At 39.2% G+C, this 21,160-nt stretch overlaps 1 protein-coding gene across 3 annotated transcripts in view; it reads right to left on the bottom strand.

The window, feature by feature from the left end:
* The window catches only part of MSH3 (mutS homolog 3), a 69,402-nt gene that overhangs the window by 31,218 nt on the left and 17,024 nt on the right, over positions 1-21,160 (bottom strand). The window contains exons 1-9 of one of the 3 annotated variants that reach the window (XM_083577356.1): positions 20,831-21,039; positions 18,356-18,397; positions 17,304-17,424; positions 15,311-15,523; positions 13,544-13,752; positions 12,810-12,926; positions 11,555-11,672; positions 10,583-10,725; positions 10,290-10,456 (exon numbers count right to left, since the gene is read on the bottom strand). In XM_083577356.1, coding sequence (XP_083433482.1) covers positions 10,290-10,456; positions 10,583-10,725; positions 11,555-11,672; positions 12,810-12,926; positions 13,544-13,752; positions 15,311-15,523; positions 17,304-17,424; positions 18,356-18,397; positions 20,831-21,031 — 1,331 coding nt within the window. In that variant the 5' untranslated portion in view covers positions 21,032-21,039. Of the gene's footprint in view, positions 1-10,289; positions 10,457-10,582; positions 10,726-11,554; positions 11,673-12,809; positions 12,927-13,543; positions 13,753-15,310; positions 15,524-17,303; positions 17,425-18,355; positions 18,398-20,830; positions 21,040-21,160 lie in introns of those variants that run through there. The other 2 variants (XM_083577357.1, XM_083577358.1) reach the window with 2 other exon arrangements.

The raw sequence follows: 21,160 nt of genomic DNA, 5'->3' as shown, positions 1-21,160 counted from the left end.
CAGACGCTTCAGGTTACAGACTCCTCTAACCCAGAAATAGTACCTTGGGTTAAGAACTTTGCTTCAGGATAAGAACAGAAATTGTGCTCTGGCAGCGCGGCGGCAGCGGAAGGCCCCATTAGCTAAAGTGGTCTTCAGGTTAAGAACAGTTTCAGGTTAAGAACGGACCTCGAGAACGAATTAAGTTCTTAACCCGAGGTATCACTATAGAAACATAGAATTGTAGAGTTGTCAGGGACCCCAAGGATCATCTTGTAAACCCCCTGCAATGCAAGAATCTCAACTAGATCATACATGACAGATGGCCATCCAGCCTCTGATTTAAATACTCCAAAGAAGGAGAGTCAGCAACCTCCTGAGGGAGTCAGACTACTAATATACTTCCAAATCTTAACAAAACTACTATCTACAGGTGTTCTCTACAAGTGGAAAAATAAAACAGACCTAACTAATCAAACTAAATCTTACCCAGATTCTAAAAACTTGTACATCTCAACGAAACTATATGGCCAATGCAATGAACCACTATTATCCCTTCTACTATCAACTCCTTTAAAATCTTAAACCACATAAAAATTTAGTGTAAGGTTCAACTAAAACTTGAACTAGAGAGCTCCTCCTTGGTCTCCTATTGCCCTTGATGGCAAACAATGGAGATTAAGAGTGTAGGAAGAAAATACAAATATTGCCTTCCTATATAATAATTTATTATTACATAGCCTGCAGAATGGTTCCACCCCTAAACAGTCAACTGGTTCTTCCTGGACAGACCATAAATGCTCCTAGCTTGCAGTAAGTATTTGCATGCGCAACAAGGCAACTCTCACCTTGGTAATGTCACTCCCTAACTTTGCTTCTTTGACTGTCATGATGTCTATTCCTCCTGTTTCTCTGCCCACCTTAGCCTACTAAGAATGTCTGCTGGCTCAGATCTTGGCCTGCAATAACTCTGACTCCGCAACAACTCTCCTTTGAATCTGCCCCAGTTCTTCATCTAAACATGATTGCAATCTAATTGGGACCATGCATGGCTGTCTGCTGACCAACACTGACAGTTAGCACGAGAATGTTTTTAAGTGAAGATGATATAAAAGTGTCTTATGAATGCTATACTGCATCATATTCAATGGAGAAACACTATCTCTTACTTAACATATTTACTGTGTGCCTACCTGCTTCAGAAGTAGTTCTGAAACCATTTCAGTCCCAGCTACTACATTCATATATGGAGGTTTCATTAAAATATTTTTGTGAGGACTTAAGACCATAAACAATAGTTATTAGATGTCAGTATTGCTTTTTGTTTTCTAGACCATCCCCCCCCCCCCCCCGGTAATAATGGTTTGAAACAGAAGTAGAGGTAAATGATGTTTCAATGAAATCAAAGTCAGCTAAAAAATTTTTTAAAGCTCATCTCTATTCATTTTTTCAGTTTTCTGCGAAGCCAAATAGCAGATAATACTTTCCATTCTTGTTTTATAGTCATACATGCATAACCATCAATTCTGAATCTGGAAGCAAGTTCAGCATCATGGGCTCCTCTAAGCAGCTCTTTCAATGCCAGTATCAGCAACTCTGAAGCCTAATCTAGTCACAACTAGTGAAGTGCCAGCAGTTGCATATGTTCAGATGAGGCCAGGGCAGGGATATAGGAAGCACATGTTTGCATTGTCAGTGGAATGTAATAGGGAATGAGAAAGAAAGAAACAGAAGCGTCCAGCAGTTACAGCAGTATTTCCACTGCTAGTGTTCTTAAAGGGTGGGGAAAACACTGCATGAGAAATATCCAGTCCAGCACACATATATTGTCTAACCACATTGTATGATAGGCCAGATGAATGCAAATAGCCCTAATAAATTTGGATAGGGCATACTCCAGACAAACAAAGCACACATTAAGATGTCTGCAAAATGCACCAAGAGTGAACCACGAAATTAGTCTGTCACAGCAATTTCTCTCCTTGTGCACAGTCTGCATATATATTACACTTCACAAAAGGTCCAGGAAATTAGGCCCACCAGGCCTTCCCATTGGGCATGTAAGGCCATTTAAGCCAAGCCCACCTATCTTACACCTTATATCATATATAGTATCAGGTATGGGGCAGGTAAAAACTTGGCTCAGCCAAAAGGGTTTTTCTCTGGCACTGCTGATTAGCGGTGCCTGCAAAACCCTATGGCAACATAACATTTTGCAAGGGGGTATGATGATCAGCTAGTTGTTGTGTCTTGCAGAGCACTTTGCAAGGGGCATCTGGAGAACCATGCAAGCAAAAAAGATCACCCAATGTCACTGTCAAACTTGACCCACAAGGGGCGGGGAAATAAAAATCTGGCCTGCCAGCCAGATGCATTCTCCACCCTACTTTACCACGTATTTAAATTGCTATAGCTTGTTAAATAACTCCCTCTGGTAGGAGGCCAAACCTTTCCAGTCCTCTAGAAAATTAAAAGTTAAATTCACATCAATTAAGACTACAAATCTGGATTTTAGGTATTTAAATAACTGATCAGATTCTTCTTTTATTAAGGAGCTTTTCTTTAAGTCACCTCATTTCCGATATTAAGGGTTAGAAGAATTACTGTGTACACACTGCTAATAAGTTATTTTAGTGAATTCTGAAAAATGGATCAAGGGGTGCTTGACAGTCACAGACAAAACACAGGCATGACAGTAATGGTCCACCTTCAGTATATGTCTGTGTACCCATGCTGGGAAACTGGGATACAGCTTCATCACAAGTGGAAAGAGTGCTTTTGCACTGATGTCCTCCTTGAACTTTTTCATAGTCATCTGTTTGATCACTATGAGAAAAGGATGCTGGGATAAATGGGCCATCAGTCACATCCAGTAGGGCTCTTATATTCTTAACAATTGGGCTTGATAAATGCATAAACCTGTCCAGCCATGATTAGGTGATTGCTTGGGCAAAATTTAATTCAAACAGAAAATATTCTTATAGTCATTCCTGTTCAAGAGCATCTAATAACCAGTCTCGGAGGGCAGGTTCAGTTCTGGACTTGAAGATACACCTTAGGCAGATGCCTTAACATGAAGTTCAGTTGCTCATCACACAGGGCAGCCACACACAAATTGAAAGATTGCTAGTTTGAGCCATGTTATCTCCTGACACAGGTAGAACAGAGTTATCCAACTGCCAGTAATACACTCGTATATCCTTATCTCAGCAATTAGGATATTGCATTGTGAGGTCATTAACAGATAATTCCTCCTTTCCATTTCTGTATTAGTGACTTTTCAAGGCACTGGTAAACAGAAGTGGAGGACTGCTGCAGATTTTGTCACTGCAAGTCTACTATTATTTTTTAAAAACTGGGAAATCGCAAATAAAGATTCCTGAAGGGGGGGAAAAGACAACTACAACAAGAGTTACTTTGTGCCTTGTACTCACTCCCTTTCTCATTATAGTGGTACCTTGGGTTAAGTACTTAATTCGTTCCAGAGGTCCGTACTTAACCTAAAACTGTTCTTAACCTGAAGCACCACTTTAGCTAATGGGGCCTCCTGCTGCTGCCGCGCTGCCGGAGCACGATTTCTGTTCTCACCCTGAAGCAAAGTTCTTAACCTGAAGCACTATTTCTGGGTTAGCGGAGTCTGTAACCTGAAGCATATGTAACCTGAAGCGTATGTAACCCGAGGTACCACTGTACTACGCAGGAGACACAAACTAGGGACTCTAGCAGTATGACCTGGACACTTTGTTCACTACATCGGGCTGCAAGAGAAAAAAATAGAGATGAGACTGCAGGGCTTCATCAGACTTCCTCTCCAGAAGCCATCAATAGCAGCCATTCCATTAGACACATAAAAGGAGAGATAGGACTGCAGGGACTCCACATCTGCTGTGTTGAAAGACCAGCCACTTTTGGCTTCTCCTCTCCTTGAAATCTTTCCATTCCCACTGATCGTTACACAAACTCTACAGCTAGGAAACAGTGCCAGAGTTTGCTTTTTCCCCTTCATACTTCCCAATTTCTTTTCCTTTTGTGTCATACCTTTTAGAATGAAAGCCTGAGATAGCCAGAAAGTAGTACTGCTGTTACTGGCTCAGTGTGGGACAACTGGTATAATCTGGTCCTATACAGCATCTGGCCTGGCTTCTCAATCATTTGTATACTTACACTGCAATGTCTACTCAGCAATAAGTTCCACCAATTTCACTGGGATTTACTCCTATGTATAGGACTGAAGCCTGAGCCCTTACACTATCTGGAATAATCTGTTTATCTGCCTGCTTCCTGTGTCACCTCCAAACAAATAGTCTTGATAATGAGAGTAGAAAGAGAGAGAACACATGAGCACTATGGAGGGGATAGAGAATAAAGAAAAATAAATGCCCCACCTATGAGTGATAATTCGCATTTAGCAGAAAGTACTACCTTGATATCTCTGCTAGAAACTGGAAATGTAACTTATTGGTATAACGCAGAAAAACTATAGGGCCAACAATTCAGTTAAGTGCAAAGCTAAGTCAGAAAGTTAGGAAAAATTCAATGCCAAGGACCAGGGAGATCCAAAATAGAGTAATTGGTTTTCCCAATGGCCAGAGTTGTCTTATTCCTATTATATTATACACACATTGAAATATCATTCATTAGATTTTTTGCCTGCCCTTCACCATGACATCTTAGGGTAGGTTACAACAGTTTAAGACTACAATATTAATATCAGTTAATATCCAACAAGACAGTTTTCACAAAAATTATGAAAAAACAAATTTCATGGGAAAGTTTTATTCCCAGTGCTCTTAGCAATTAGGATCATATTTATCATTTATATTTGCCATATCAATTTTACATGCTCTATTAATATCTTTAAAGCAGTAGTACCTAACATGATGCTCTCCACTTTCGCCAGCGGGGCCAACAGTTAAGGATAAAGGAAGCTGTAGCCCCCATTACATCTGGGAGGGTACAACATTGGATATCTCCATTCTAAAGTTTTCCCAATAGCCAAAAGTAGTTGGATGCTGAACTGAAATAGTTGGTTTTAGAAGAAAATCAGTAACTTCTACTCCAAAGCTATATTTTTTCATAGGAACACCTGTCAATATTTTAATAAATGACTACTCAGTAGTATCCACTTCATTATATAACCTGTTTTTGAGCATAACTTGCTTCTGGGGCCCCAAATGACTTAAAACTCTATGACTTAGGCCCCACATAAGACTACCTACTTGTCCACAGAATCTCTCACATGTTAAAAGCAACAGAGGGGGACCTCTTAGCAGTTCCACCATCCTCAGACTGAACGTCTGAGGCCCAGGAAGAGAACATTCTCCTAAGCTATGAAATTTCATCTCCACAGATGTGTGTATGATACCTTCATTATACAGTTTTCACCCTATGGTGAAGACATAACTCTTTTCCATAGCCTTTTACACCTGAAATGTGTGTTTTCAGATCCAAACCTATTCCTTTAACTACAAGATGTTTCAACTGTTTTTACTGTTGAATTTTAATTGTTGTAACTCACCCTGGGACCTGATGGTGAAGGCTGAGTAATAAATTGAAGAAATAATACTAATACAAATAATACTGTTAAAATCCTGAGAAAAAAGGGAGGGAGTGAAAACTGCTAATATACTGATTTTAACAACTCCCCCCAAACTATGTATTTATTTTTTACTAGAAATACATGCATGCTTCCAAAAAAACAGACACCTAAAGAAAGGTAATTACAATTTTGAAACTTCCAAATTTAACTGGCATTCATTATACTTTTACTAATTTTACAAAACAATGATTGTTTCCATGGAAAAACATAGCAGTAGAAAATGCTCCACCCTACAGGATACATTCTCTCTCTCACACACATACACCCTACTGTTAGCAAGTCAATCCTTCCTTGAGTATGGGTGGTACCTAAATACTGGCAGAACATTACACAGGCAAAGCATGGACCACAGATAATTACTGCAAGTGAGACGCATTAGAACATTTCCTACATTTTAGAGCAATAGGAAAGACATATACCTAACAATTAATATGCAGTGGTTGTAGCAATGCTGAATGGCCTGATACTCATGTCAACTGTAGTATTATACCTACGTTATAAAAAACAGATCTTGAGGAGGCTAGATGATTTCAGGTCACTGAAATAAAGGATGCTATCATTAACACAGGGTTGCCCTGAAGGCTCAAACAGGGTTACAGCAGAATGTGCAAATGCAAACCAAATTAAGAGACTCTCAGACAAATAATTGATGCTGAGATTCACTGACATCCAATCATCGTGGATATGCTGCAACAAGACAGGCCTTGGACACAAAAGTAACAAACAAGGCAGTGAGAGTAGTCACTGCCAGCACTTAAGAGGAAAGGCTATTTAGAGGAAAGAGTTTGAAATGGATTAAAAAGGGGATAAACCTTAGATTGAGCAAAAGAACCTTCTACTAACTTTAAATCACGTAGGCTTCTTGCACTCAGAACATATTGAAGTTATTCCCAACTAGGTATGGTGAAGCACATTATCAAAAAACAAGAAATACTTTTGAAATTAGCTCTCCAGAAGGAGCAGGTTTAGGAGGTTAATTTCTCTGGCAGCTAAAATTATGGTTTATCATCTGACCTAGAAGATTCAATGAGAGTAAAAATCATTAAGTTACTTTAACCATTTTAATTACAATAACCTAGTCTTTGACTTGTAGAAGAGTAAGTTGGATTTATCATACATTTAGTTGTGTTACCAGAGTTATAAAAGATCATCAAAGGATAATAACCAGGGGAAGCAACCCCCTAAGAAAGTTAATGCCCCAGACACATAAAAAAAGAAGGTATGTTTATATTGTCAAATAAAATGACCCATGAATTAGACACTGATTGTAATCCCACTTCCATTGCTCCAAGCAGTTCTACATCAAGATTTTACCAAAACTAGATGACTCTCGTGGTTCCTTCCAGCTGTACAATTTTATGATTTTATCCTCAAGATATGGAACTTTGCATACAAAGAGTCAGTGTGGTATAAGAGTGTCAGACTACGACATGGAAGACCAATACAGTGGTACCTCGGGTTAAGTACTTAATTCATTCCGGAGGTCCGTTCTTAACCTAAAACTGTTCTTAACCTGAAGCACCACTTTAGCTAATGGGGCCTCTTGCTGCTGCTGCGCCACCGGAGCATGATTTCTGTTCTCATCCTGAAGCAAAGTTCTTAACCCGAGGTACTATTTCTGGGTTAGCGGAGTCGGTAACCTGAAGCGCATGTAACCTGAAGCGTATGTAACCCGAGGTACCACTGTATTAAAATATCTTCAGCCATGAAATTCATTGGGTGACCTTCAGCCAGTCACTGCCTCTCAATCAAACCTACCTCCTAGACTTGTTGTGGGGGTGGGTATACGTAATCATGTTCATAACCTTGGAATCCTCAGAGGAAAGGTGGGATGTAAAAGTAATTAATTAATTAATTAATTAATCAATCAATTAATTATGTAATATACTTTTCCCTAGCATTTTAAATGGGAGTTTTATCTCATTAACTGTCTGCTATTTTGAAAACTACTTTTATTTGCATATTTTTATAATACTTTTTTTATTATCATGTTGTGTAAGACATTTTGGAAAGTTTTCAAAGGGTAAGCTAGTAATCTTTACTGTATATAAACAAATGTTTACATTTCCTCAGTTGAAACAAGTGACTTAATAATGTCTTAATTTTGAAGGGATTGTTCCTATAGAAAATATTTAGAAGGAGAAGAACGAGAGTTATGGAGTGCATTGATGAATATGAAACCCTATAGGACCCTCTAGTGGCAAAGAGTTTATCATGGTAAACCAGTTTGTTATGTAATTTTTCTGTTCAAAACACTAAAGCATTTGGGTGGTGATTTTGAATTCCCAATTACATCCATTTAACCTTGAAAGTTGGTCTATTAATACTCCTTCCTACGGGCTACTAGAGGTGAAAAAAATCTAGCTGCTATCAGTTAAGGAGCTTATCAAATAACACAGGTTTGTAATGTTATTCCCCTGAATAAAACTTTAATATAATTTAACAGAAGCCATAAGTTTATAAACATCAGACAACTGATTATAAAAATCAGTTTCATTCATTAATTAGTATTGATTATTCATTGAACATTAACAATATGCTTGGAGGGGAGGGAAAGATGCAGATATATCCAGTGAACCCATACAGTCACACATCATGCTCTGCCTCTGCTGCTGCACTTCCTTCACTAGGAACCCATCTAAATCTATATGGAAGTCATCTCAAAGGCAGAAAGGAGATTTCAAAATTTATTCTTACATTTTAATTTAAAACAATTATTTTAAAACATTAATTTTTTCTAGAAAAGGTATGGAAGGTTAGAACATGATGCAAACAGTGATTACCAAACACAGAACAGTGAATGCTTGGGTGCTCCTAACTGCTAAAACCAGGGAAAAGTGGATTTCATCTCACAGCTACATTAACTGGCATGCTGGAATGCAACAGACTAATTTTTAAACAGCAGGCCACCATCTGTTAGTATCAAATCATTCACAGCTATTAGAACAAAATAAACAATGACTTTTAAAATTCTTTAATAGATTTAGTACCTATGCCTGTAGCAGATTAGAAAACTGACTCAAATTCATAGTGTACACATTTGGTCTCCACAAATTATTCAGGTGCACGCATGCTTTAATGCATCTTCCAATAACACACTTCATAAGCATAAAAAGTCATTTTACTTCCATCACCAAGTGATGCATTCCTAAGCCCACTTCACAGATCATTTAGTGATCCAGACGGATGACAGAAAGAAATCATTGTAAAGTATCAAGCATCAGTATTAATAAGGAACACACATTATTACTATCAAGAAAGATGTAAAATAAATACCAAACAACAAAAAGATCCTGAACTGAATTATAGCACATTTAGCCTATGAAGAAAATAATTTGTAATTCAATTGCTAGAGGTTACCAGTATGCAAATAATATACATATAACATGAAAATAATACAGCATTATCACTAAAGAATAGGTGGATTATTCTTGTCCTTCACAAACCCACTTCAAAACCACTGAGAATTAGACACAAACGACAGCTTCTGAACTCAGGGATGCAACCACAAACAACATTAAGACAACCATTGAAGCACCCAATCCATCACACTTGGTGGGTGTTGGATGGGATGGAGGTCTCCTTCTACTGAGTCCAAAACAGCCCTGCTGACCTGTACTCACAGAATGATCACTTTTTCAGCCTAGAGCTCCCTTCCCACCTGTCAAAACTATGGGCTGATTAAAGTAGCTCCCAATGGCACAAGCAGAAGCCTGCAGAAACTCCAATACAGGGCATTCTGGGAGGGGAAGGGAGGGGCTGAGCCAGCCCAAGATCCTATGGAATCCCAAACCCATTGCTGTCGCTTGACTACAGTGAGCCCAACTCAAGATAAGGTATGTTGGAAATGCAAGGAGAAGGAAGGGAATTTCTTTCATATGTGGTGGATGCGTACTAAGACCAAAGCCTAGAAAGATATGATATATAATGAATTGAAAAAGGTTTTTTAAAATACTTTTAGCAAAAAACCAGAGGCTTTCTTACTGGGTATAACAGAAGAAAAAAATCCCAAAAAAGACATAAGCATATTTATGTATGCTACCACTGCAGCGAGAACACTTTTAGCCCAGAAATGGAAGCAGCAGGAACTTCCAACATTGGAAGAATGGCAGACTAAGATGACTGAATAAGCAGAACTGGCGAAGCTGACGGGGAACATCCGAAACCAGCATGACGAACTGTTTGAAAAGGACTGGAGTAAATTTTTACAATATATGAAGGAACACTGTAAACATTTGAAAACGTTTGCAGGACTGACTTAAAATATTTTATAAGGTTAAGACTTGACACCTGTTTGCAAATATCAGGGTTTTTTTAAGCACATAAAGAAGGTAAATAGGGGAATATAGAAATGCTAAGATGAATGTGAATATCTATGGAAGCCAAGGAGTGGGAGGGGAAGTCGATGCTCAGTTTGAGCAAAGATGTATGTGATGACATGATTTTATTTGATTGTAACAAAGGGAAAAAAGGAAAACTTAATAAAATATTATTTGGACAACGAAAACAGTGAACCCAACTGCTACAGCAAGCTGCAGTTTGCCATTGAAGACAAGACAAATCATTTCCATTTATTTTTAACTTAGCATATTTTCACTTGTCCAAGGCTTCCAGTTCAGTTTTTCTTCCCATTGTTGCCTTGGTCTAGTTCAGGACCTGGTACCAGTGTCCAAATAAAAATATCAAATGTATCTGTTACATAGAAGCGTACCTTACAGAAGTCACAGTATTGATAAGTTTTTCAGTTTGATCTGACACATCTGCAGGAAGAATAATCTCAACAGGCTGCAGGCGTAAAATTAAACTTTCCAACTCTATACGGCCTACAGAATCTTGAAAACTGTCATAAATAACTTCTCCTGTAGTAGGCTGAGCCGCCTAAAAAAAAAAGATAATAAAAACTAAATACTTATTTACACATATGGAGGTGAACTGTTATTAAAGCAGAAGCCCATGCATCTCAAAGAGTATAAAAGGCTACAGAAAATATTCAAGGTTACTTACCACTATGCCTATGACAACATTTTCCCGGCTCTTGTTTCTTAAGCTGTCTTTGCTTTCAGACACGCACAGGAGATAATTATCACAGACATCAGATATTTCTTCAGCTTCCATAGCATTGTCGAACATCCGCAGAGGATTCACATTTAAAAAATCTTAAGGAAAACTAGTTCTCTACCTCGTTTTTAGATAAAGCAATTAAAATAATAAATCATACTACATTGGATAAAGATTGTTACAGCTCAGTTAGTCCACTGTGTGAAGCATGTTTTTGGATTGAAGCCAGGCAAAGTCATGCTTACAGCATACCCACTAACATTAATGGGACTTAAGTTAATGGGACCCACTGATTTCAGTGGGTCTACTCTAAGCATGCCTAGCAGTGCAAGCCTAACCATGTAAGACCTACTGAATTAAATGTGGGTTACTCCCAGGTAAGAAAGTTTAAAATTGTAGGCCCATGGCTTTCACTTCAGTAAGGGTCATTGGGTTATCCTGAATTCTAAAAGTTCAAGAGAGAAAACCTATCTATCCACACAATTTGCTTTATAAACATCTATCCTTTGGTTGTCTTTTTTCTAAACTAAAGAGGTCCAAACGTTTAACCTTTTCACAAACACTTCAAACCACCCCCTTTGATAGTTTTAGTTATCTAACTCTAGTTTTATGACAGTCTTTTTGAGATGGATAAATAATGTATTACAAAAGTGGCCACATCACAGAGCTATATAACGTGTGTCACTGTGGATTGAATGCAATGCCATTTGAGAACACTCAAGAAACCTTGGGCACAAAGAGAGAGAAAGAGTGTGCACATTAATATAGAACCAATTGTCTACTGCCAAGGGAGTATTAGAATTACTGCACAATTCTATACATGTCTACTAGAAAGCAAGTTTCATTAAGTTCAATGGGCCTTATTTCCCAGGTAAGTGAGTACTGGATTGCAACCTCATTTATGAATTACAAGGATATCTTCTCCAAGAACTGTAGATTTTGTATACAGTGCAGTTAGTTGTCTGCTAAAGAGAGAGCTTCTGTTTTCTCCAACAGCCTTCAAAGCAGCTGTTTCCATTTGTTTTATAACTCCTACCTGCACGAAAAACAAATACCTAAACCAACAAATAATATGAAAGTAAAATAAGCATAAAATTTTAACTTTGTTACATTATGGATGGGTATGGAAATGCAATATACAAAGATATATGACATATTTAAGTGAAGGAACAATGATTCATTCTCTTTTCAATGTAACAGTTCACCATTCAATGCAGAAGGATCAAAAGAGGAATAAAGTAAGAATATATGAAAGGACTACTAAAACACCACAATTATACAGCTGAACGAATTATTCTTTAATTTTAACGTGCCATCCAAAGTCAGGACATATCATGTAGTTGAACTAGCTACTGAAACTCACATACAGTCATGAGAAAAAGAGCGTACACCTTCTTTGAATTGTGGTTTTTCGTATCAGGACATAATAACAATCATCTGTTCCTTAGCAGATCTTAAAATTGGGTAAATAAATCTCAGGTGAATAACAACACATGGCATATTACACATGTCAGGATTTATTTAACAAAAATAAAGCCCTTCAAGCTGTCTCTCAGCTTGTTTCCTTGCCTTAATAAAGCCAAGCATGCTCCACAAAGATGGAGAGGCCACTCAGACGCAATTGTGTCAACAGCCCTAGCTATCTGGATGTTGCAAAGGTTGGCTAGAGCTTTGACAGTAGTGCAAGTCATAGCTGCCAGAAAATCCCCCAGAGCTGTCTGGAAACCTTATGTGAAGATGCCACAGACATCCATAAAACATGTGGCACTGGTTGTTACAGCCAATCAAATTAAACAGAAGTAATGGCAAACAAGACCAAAGACATAACTGTGAAAAATGTTAAAAGCAAAAACAGCAAGAGAACAAAAGGGCCCCAAACAACCATAGGTTCAAAAATAAAAAAAATCAATGAAAATGAGAGGCACACACTGATGTTTTCAAGAGCACACATAAAACTAGGCATGCAGCTTTGGTTCAGCCTAATTGTGACTCCCAGGTACAAATAAACAAACAAAGAAAAGAAAAAAGAAAAGAAAATACTGAAGTGGGTGAAGAGAATTATTTTGGAAACTATTTTTTCTTTTCTACTAATAAAGTGAAATTATATAATATAGCTGTGAAACATAAGCTCAGATAAAAATAAAGAGTTAGATAACTTATTATAGAGCCAAACCTTATAACCCTTTGCTACGAGACGCCGAACATGAACAAATAATCTGTGAGTTGGTATGCTGGCAGTCATAAGGTTGTGATTTTTATGGCAAAAGATGTTCAACTCCTTAGCAGCAATCTATAAAACATGACAATTATTAGCAATTTATTATAACAGCCTACAGTTACCACTGAACTTGTGTCTATTTAGCATTTAATGAGCAGCTACCCATAAAACTAATAGGAGTCAACATTTTTTTAAAAGTCTCCTAAAAACAGAAAGAAAAATGTGACCTGGTTAACATATTACTAGCTATTAACAATATTAATTTTTATCAAGCAATATGAGCTCAAAGGAGGCAAATACATGCTAAATTTAAAATCAGTTTTAATGATTTGTAAATTCTGTTCTAGGCAAATATTGTGATTTATTTTTTTTAACTACAAGATTATGCAGAAGTACCAGCATTCTAACTTGCAAAGATCTGGGCTACAGACATACTTTTCAATAAATAGCCTTTTACATGGCATTAGGCACAGCAGAGTTCCTCCAGGCCCTGAAATCCACATGCAATTGCTGTGGTCACACCTCTTCCAACAGATTTGCATGGCTGTTCCTACTTAGGTTTAAGTATGTTTGGATGCTTTTTGACTTCACATTGCACCTTCTGCATATACTTTACAGAGATCATGCACAATATGTTAATAGCAACAGTGTGTAACTGTAAAACAATGTGGTTGATAGAAGTCCTTTACCTCTGCATCTTCTCCGAAAAATCTGTACTTGTAACCACACTCAACACACAAAATAGCATCCTTATACTGATTTTTAATTTCTAGAAACTGGAGCTCAAGGGGTGTATACACACTTTTGCTTCTTTTTTTAAGAGTAGTATCAGTTGCATATTGAGTGTTTTCCAAACTCAAATCAGAGGAAGAAAATTGGCTTTTATCTAGACACATTTCTTCCTGTGAGCAGAAGAGATCAAGCAAGAATGAAGAAAAACACAATTACACAGTTAGTAAAAACAGTATGATTCACTTCATTAGATGTCACATTTTCCAGCAAGAAATAATAAGCGAATCTAGTATTCCACCCAAGTTTGAATTCCAACCCAACATTTTAACTTTAAAACTTACTTCCTTCCCAGCCCATAAATCAGTGATAAGGTGGCAAGTCTGGCTCCAACATGAAATCAGAAATAGAAAGTTTGACAAGGCAGTAAGATGAATTCCCAAAATACTTCAACAAAATGTTCTAGCCCACAACACATTTTTACCAGCTTCCTTGTTTGCATATTGTATCTTTGTTATTCAATGCTGGTATATAAAAAAACTCTTTTTCCAGTTTATGAAAGCTGGTCCCCTAAATCGTTTTTTACATAGATCACCTGAAGACTAAAATATGAAATTTTTCAGATGTGTAGTGAAAATATTGCAACGTAAAGGGTTGTATTAAGCTAACCATTATTCAGAGCAGACCCATTGAAATTCTTAGACTTAAGTTAGCCATGTTTATTAATTTTAATGGGTTTGTTGCAAGTAAAAAATATTTGAACACAACCCAAAGTCTGTTAGATGTTCTATAAAGAAAAACTAGTCATGAACTGATCATTACCAATCTGAATCTATAAAATCTGGAAAACTAATGGCTTAATCTAGGGGTGGAGAACTTTAGGTCCAGAATCTGAATGTTGCTTTGTAGGTCCCTCTGTCTGGTCCTCACGATTCTCCCTAGGCTACACCCCTTCTTCCTAGGATATTTGCCTCACCAGTCATATTCTGCAATTTCTTTAAATGCTTTTTTATCTGGCTCTATTATGCCCTTGCATAACTGGCATGTGGACCTCAGAAGGTTGTCCAATAGGAAATGTGGCCCCTGGGTTGAAAAAGGTTGCCTACCCTTTGCTTAGTTTTCAAGAAAACTCTGCCACTATCAAGAAGGATTAACAACCACATAAACTGAATTTGGAAATCATCACATACCTTTAGGATTAACGATTATTTGATTCATAATAATGCTTTTTGGCACATTACTAAATTATGATAAATATACAAGGGCGTTATCTTTCCACTAGCTATGTACTTTAAAATGTCTTCATGAATAACTGGCTTTCAGCTCATTGTCTTCTCTAGCGAACCATCAGCCACAGAATCAATTAACTGTAAAGTCAATGTAAAATCACACACAGGTTTTTTATCAGCAATTTTCCTTATTAATGCATCATACCCATATTTTTAAATGGAGAACTTAAAAGCAATTTGAGATCAAGTGAGTGAATGTTGAAGCAAAACTCTCTCTCTTACTGACTCCTCTGTACTGTAACCACAGTCATCCCATTCAATCTGAGCTCTAACTTGAAACACAGAACAGTCTGTCTCCAGATTTAGAAATATTATGCTGCCAGTATTCACCGCTGCTTGCATTTGGAAGGGCTGGTGGCCTAATTCATGAAGAAACACACAAATAACATATTTTTAAAAACTGAATGTAAAAGTACTGTGGGGCAGGGTGGGGACTACTTGCCTTGTTATTGTCGTGAGAATGTTGAGAGCCACTTATACCATTGTTTCCAACCACAGAATGCTGGTACTTGCTTAAATCCACAGAGTGACTTCCATGAAGAGTCTCCGAATGAATTCTTTTTCTTGGACGCTCCAAATTGAAAGAGAACTTTCGTAGTTTATCTAAGGTTTCTAAACATATTTGGGAACTGGTAGATTTGTTTGGCTCTCCTTTGTCAGCAAATATAAACAAACAAATAAACAAACAAAAGATTTTCACCTCAAACTCAACATGCCCAAGGTCAAATTTCTTATTTTCCCTCCCAAGCTTTCTTCCCCACATAAGTTTTCCTTATCCAAGGACAGTGTTACCATCATGTTTAAAAGGCACACAGGATGACATTGTCTATGGCTCCTCTCTCTCATTTGTTCTCCATATTCACTCTGCAGTCAAGTTGAGTCACTTCTCCCTTTACAGCATTGCAAATACATGGTCCTTTATAACACTGCAAGAATATGGCCCTTCCTGCATTGGAGAAGGTTGGACTAGATGACCCTCTGGGTCCTTTCCAACTCTACAATTCTATGATTCTAGTATTCCTCTGCCCCACTCAGCAAAGGCAATCAGCCCTCCGGTCACTCTGCACATGACATCACTCCTTATATATCTATGTTGGCTTCCTGTCTGCTCCCAGATCTAGCAAAAGCTTCTTGCCCAAACTTTCAATGTCCTCTGTGTTACCCTTTCTCTCACTCCTGCCTGTGATCTTTGGTTCTCTGGTTCCACCACCGTCCATCATCCAAGGTCCTCTGCTCTATCCCCACTGCTTGGAACTGCCTGATAACATCTATGTAGTCTTTTGTTCAAATACCTCATCAAAACCCACATCAGAATGTTACTAACCCTAAGCATGTGCAGGTGAAATCACCTCATATTGCTTACATGTCTATGCCTCCCTTTACTTTACTTTCCATTCTGCTTCCTCTATGTCAAATTTCAGGTTGCAAGTTCTCTCGGGACAAGGACCTGTCCTCTTGTACTCTTGTGCTATTCATACTGATGGTGCTACATTATTAGTAACTGAAATAACAATGCTTCTAATACAATATGCTGTTGTTAATATTAATAAGTTATAAGTACTAAATATAATGCATTATGGGTTTTATCAGCTAAGTAAAGAGTCTATCATATCCACAATTTCCCCCCTTCACATCTATGCATAGGCAGGTCAGGAGAAGGTCTCAGACTCAGTACATGTAGCTCGGTGGTAGAAAACATGTTATGTTTTGCATGCGTAAGATTCCAGGTTTAATTCCCAGCATCTTTGGGTAAGGCTGGGAAATTCTCTAATCTGAAACCCTGGAAAGTAATGACCAATTAGAATAGAAAATAATGAGCAAGATGAACCAATCACTGGACTGTGAAAGACTGCTTCATATGTTCCTATTGTGGGGGATTTGCAGTAAACCTAACAATGCTAGTTAGCATGTGAATGGGTTAAGGACCAGAGAGTTCTAAATTACTAGAGCAGGCTCTGCAATGTTACATGCCCCCTTCTGCAAAGAGGGAGAAAGTAAGGCTTATTTCCTCTTCCCCTCCACTCTCCCTTTCTGCTTGGGATGGAGGCAGTCATGCTCTCCATCCCTCAGCTCTCTGCCTCAAATACGTATCTGAGGATGTTCGTGATGTAGCATTACAACCTAGCAGCTCGAAAGCACGCTAAAAAAAGTGCAAGGAGATAGATACCGCTCTGGCGGGAAGGTAAATGGCGTTTCCGTGCACTGCTCTGGTTTCAGTGTTCTGTTGTGCCAGAAGTGGCTTAGTCATCTGGCCACATGACCCGGAAAAACTGTCCGCAGACAAACACCGGTTCCCTTGGCCTGTAAAGCGAGATGATCACCGCAACCCCAAAGTCGTCTGCGACTGGACTTAACTGTCAGGGGTCCTTTACCTTTACCTTTATTTAATTCTTGATTTTAATTATGACCAGCTACTTTACTGAAAACTTACCAGTGTTCAGAGTACTCACTCTATCGACCTCTTCTCTTCTTCTACTCTGCAGAAGTTTTGAACATTTGTCCGCATGTTCTTGGTTCACAACTCTTCTCTTTTTCCCATCAGGTTCATGAGTCTGCAAAATGTTATTTCAAACAGTTTCAGTCTGTTTGGACTCTGGAATCAGTTTGAAGATAAGTAGAGAACAATCAAAGATTCAGAACAAACTATCATGAACTCTTACAGTAAAATTATTTGAAATTAGACCCACTGAAATCAATGGGTGATATCCAACATTAGTCATACTCATGAAGGTCCACTGAAACCTGATTTCAATAGGTCTGAGTATGACTAATGTTGGATACAACCCAATGTATCTCTACAGTATGACTGGTGAAAGACCCACAAGTCTTTCCAACAAGTCTCAGATTTTAGTTTTCATTTAAAACAAAGTTTTTACCATCGCTTCTTTTTTCCAAAAGATAGAATACAGTCCAAAATTTTTAAAAGTTGAACATGCAAGGTTTATCAGCCTGCAAGATTTAGCAGGCTGTATCTGACAGTCAGCTGCCAGGACATAACTGGCAGTCCTTTTGCCCTCACCCCCAAATGTCAGTAATTTAGACAAAAGCCTGGGCACAACCACACCCTAGGCCAACCCCAACCTCTCTCACCACCAAAGGAACACAAGTGAACAGCAAAGAACCTGCAAGCAACGCTGACACCAAACCCTACATATAGTAAGTAAAATAGAAACAGCGCCACCCGACCCCCACCCCCACTCATCTTTTCCCCCCTCCACTTCTTTCCCCCTTTTCTTCCCAATGTCTCAACAAATGAAACTGACTTGTAAAAATGTTACATTGGGGGGGGTGGAATATACGAGAGAGAGACATTGCACACACTTTTGTAAATCAAGAAAATCTTTAATAATAATAATAATAAAGCCTGGGCACAGTTATGAGAGACAGGGTGGTGCAACGGTTAGTACTGGATTAGGACCCGAGGGACCAAGGTTCAAATCCATACCCAGCAATGAAGCTCATTAGTTTATCAGCCTAACCTACCTCACAGGGTTGCTGTAAGAATAAAAGAGGGTTCTTGAGCATCTTGGGAAAAAGGAGATATAAACTGCAGTAATAAAATCTCTCTGATAAGACCATAAGGTGAAATGAAAAGTTAGCTATGTTTCTATGCAGTAACCACACAATCCATTATACCCTACACATTTAACTTTGGAGTGCAATGTGTGCCCCAGTATTTATTTACCAACTAAAATATGTTAATCATTAGATTTTTATCTTTCGTTGTCATATAAAATGACAGAAATCAATGATACAGTATGAAAATCCAAACTAATTTTACCATACCACTAAAAAACAAGTAAATTTTAGAATGGGACAGTCTATCCAGAGTGTGATTAGGAGTGAGCCTTAAACTCACATTTACTGCCTCTCACCAGAGGAATGTACTAAATGAACAGTAACATCTGCAGTCTTCCTGACAGATAGCAGTAAACTGAAACTTCTTTTATTGGTTTTATCAAAATATATCTTGCTGTTCCTCCTCAAAGGATGCCCAGGATGCCATAAGAAAATGAAATTAAATAAAATCATGCACAAAATACAATAATTAAAATGACAACTATAAAGACTACAGTACCTAAATATATCAATCCCCTTTCACAGGCCTGGAGAAATAAAAATGTCTTCAAATTCCACAAGGCTCATATAACAATAATTCCTACAGCATTTTATATTTGCAAAATGTGTTGCAATTTGTCATTCCTATCTTAAAAACACATTTACTTTAATTGAAACCTCACTTAATTCAACAAGAAAACATGCTTATGTTTTTCTCATTTGTATGCATTCTCAAGAACCCTCTGAGACTGGCTACAAATAAGAGACCTGATGTGCCAAAATCACATAAACCCAAGATAGCCAATGTGGTGACCTCCGGATTATCTTGAAATACAGCTCACATCAACCTCAACCAGCAGGGTTAATGATCAGGGACGATTGGAATTGTGGTGCAGCAACATACTTCTGATTTCAGATCAAGAGAAGTAATAGTACTGTTCTATTCTGCCTTGGTCAGACCACACCTGGAATACTGTGGTGTCCAGTTCTGGGCATCACAATTTAAGAATACTGACAAGCTGGAACATGTGCAGAGGCAGGTGACCAAGATAATCAAAGGTATGGAAACCAAGCCTTATGAGGGATAGTTGAGGGAGTTAGGTATGTTTAGCCTGGAAAAGAGGAGGCTGAAAGGTTATATGATAGCCATCTTCAAATATCTAAAGGGCTGTCACATGGAAGATGGAGCAAGCTGCACTAGAGGGTAGCCTGCACTGCATTTTCTCCTGCACTGGAGGGTAGCTACTCCACAGACTCTCCTTCCTTGGAGTTTTTTACGCACAGGTTAGATGGCTATCTACCATGGATGCTTTAGCTGAGATTCCTGCATTTCAGGGGGTTGGACTAGATGGCCCCTCTGGGTCCCTTCCGACTCTACAATTCTATCAACAGGGCACATTGGGTAATCCAGACTTAAAACAGTCACAGGGCTAAAAGGTGTGATGTAAACCTACACTCCCTGTTTTGCATCAGAAGAAAACAGCTGGGTTCAAATCCCTGCGGCACTATCAAGTTCATTTGTCCAATCACACATATACACAGCTTAATACACATAACTTATTAGCTATCAGAAAAAAGTATTTCTTCCTGTATGAGTTCCTGAATGGAACATAACAGCCCTGATTGATCAGCTCAAAGTTACATTTAGCAGTGGTCAACTAGCTTTTTCTGCCAAGACCACAAACAGGGGTTGAAGGCACACTCCATCTTTTGCTCCCTAGTATTCAGTAGCATACTGCCTCTGAACCTGGAGTTTTCTTTTAACAATCGTGGTTAAAAGTCTTCAATGCAACTGTTGAGTTTGTTTAACCCGTTTGCTGTGTCTGCCCTGAATCTTTCAACCAATAAATTTCATTGCATGCTCCCAACCAGCGCCCGTTCCCCAACACAGAGCACAGAGCTGAGGGGATACAAAGTAATAAGAACACCACCAGCAGCTATTTTATATAGGGGGGCATACAAATGCATCAAACTCGACCTTTAACAGGTTGTCGAAGAAAACGAGCAACTCTTTTCAATACATTCAGTGAATTTCTTCTAGCTGCCCTCTGAGCAAGTCAAGCTGCATCAGCCTACAAGTCTATCCTCGCGTTTGGCTCGTCAGCGCACCCAAGGGCACGAATGCAGAGCACCCTAGAGAACCAAGCCCTGCTCAAAGAACAAGGCTGAGAGGGAACCCTAGTTCTTGGAAGTACTGAAGAGGCCCCTGCTCGAACTGCGGCTGCCTGTAGGGACGTCGGGGGGGGGGGGCGAAGAAGGGGTCGCTTTTTCCTGCGCCGCGAAATAGGATTGAAAGATTAGAAGGCGGGGAGGGAAATGTGCTTTGAGGAGGATGTACGTCAAGTCAGGCTCAGCCACCCAACGCCGCCACCCGCTTCCCACCACAGTCAAGGTGCGCACCGTGTGCGGAGCAACCCCTGCAGCCGCCATACAGCCCTCGCTTCTCTCCTCCTCTTCGGCGGTGGCGGCGGCGGCGGCGGCAGCGGCAGCCGAGGAGGAAGCGGTTGCCCGGAGGGATCCCGCCGCCTGGAAGAACTTGCTTAGCACCGGCTGCCCGCGGGCCCCGCCGCTTGGGCCGGGCCTGCTTCGCCCCCGCGGCATCCCGGCCTCGAGACTGGGCACTTGCCCCTCAGCAGCCGTTCGGAGAGCCACGCGACCGGCCTCGCGCCGTTCGTCGGCCCCGCCCCTCTCCCGCGCCAAAAAAGCCTATTGTGGAGATTATAGGAGGGG

This window comes from Podarcis filfolensis (assembly GCF_964270895.1).
Source record: "Podarcis filfolensis genome assembly, chromosome: 11".
NCBI classification, from domain to species: domain Eukaryota; kingdom Metazoa; phylum Chordata; class Lepidosauria; order Squamata; family Lacertidae; genus Podarcis; species Podarcis filfolensis.
The sequence above is the reverse complement of the archived record's forward strand: the minus strand, read 5'-3'. Positions and strand labels throughout refer to the sequence as shown.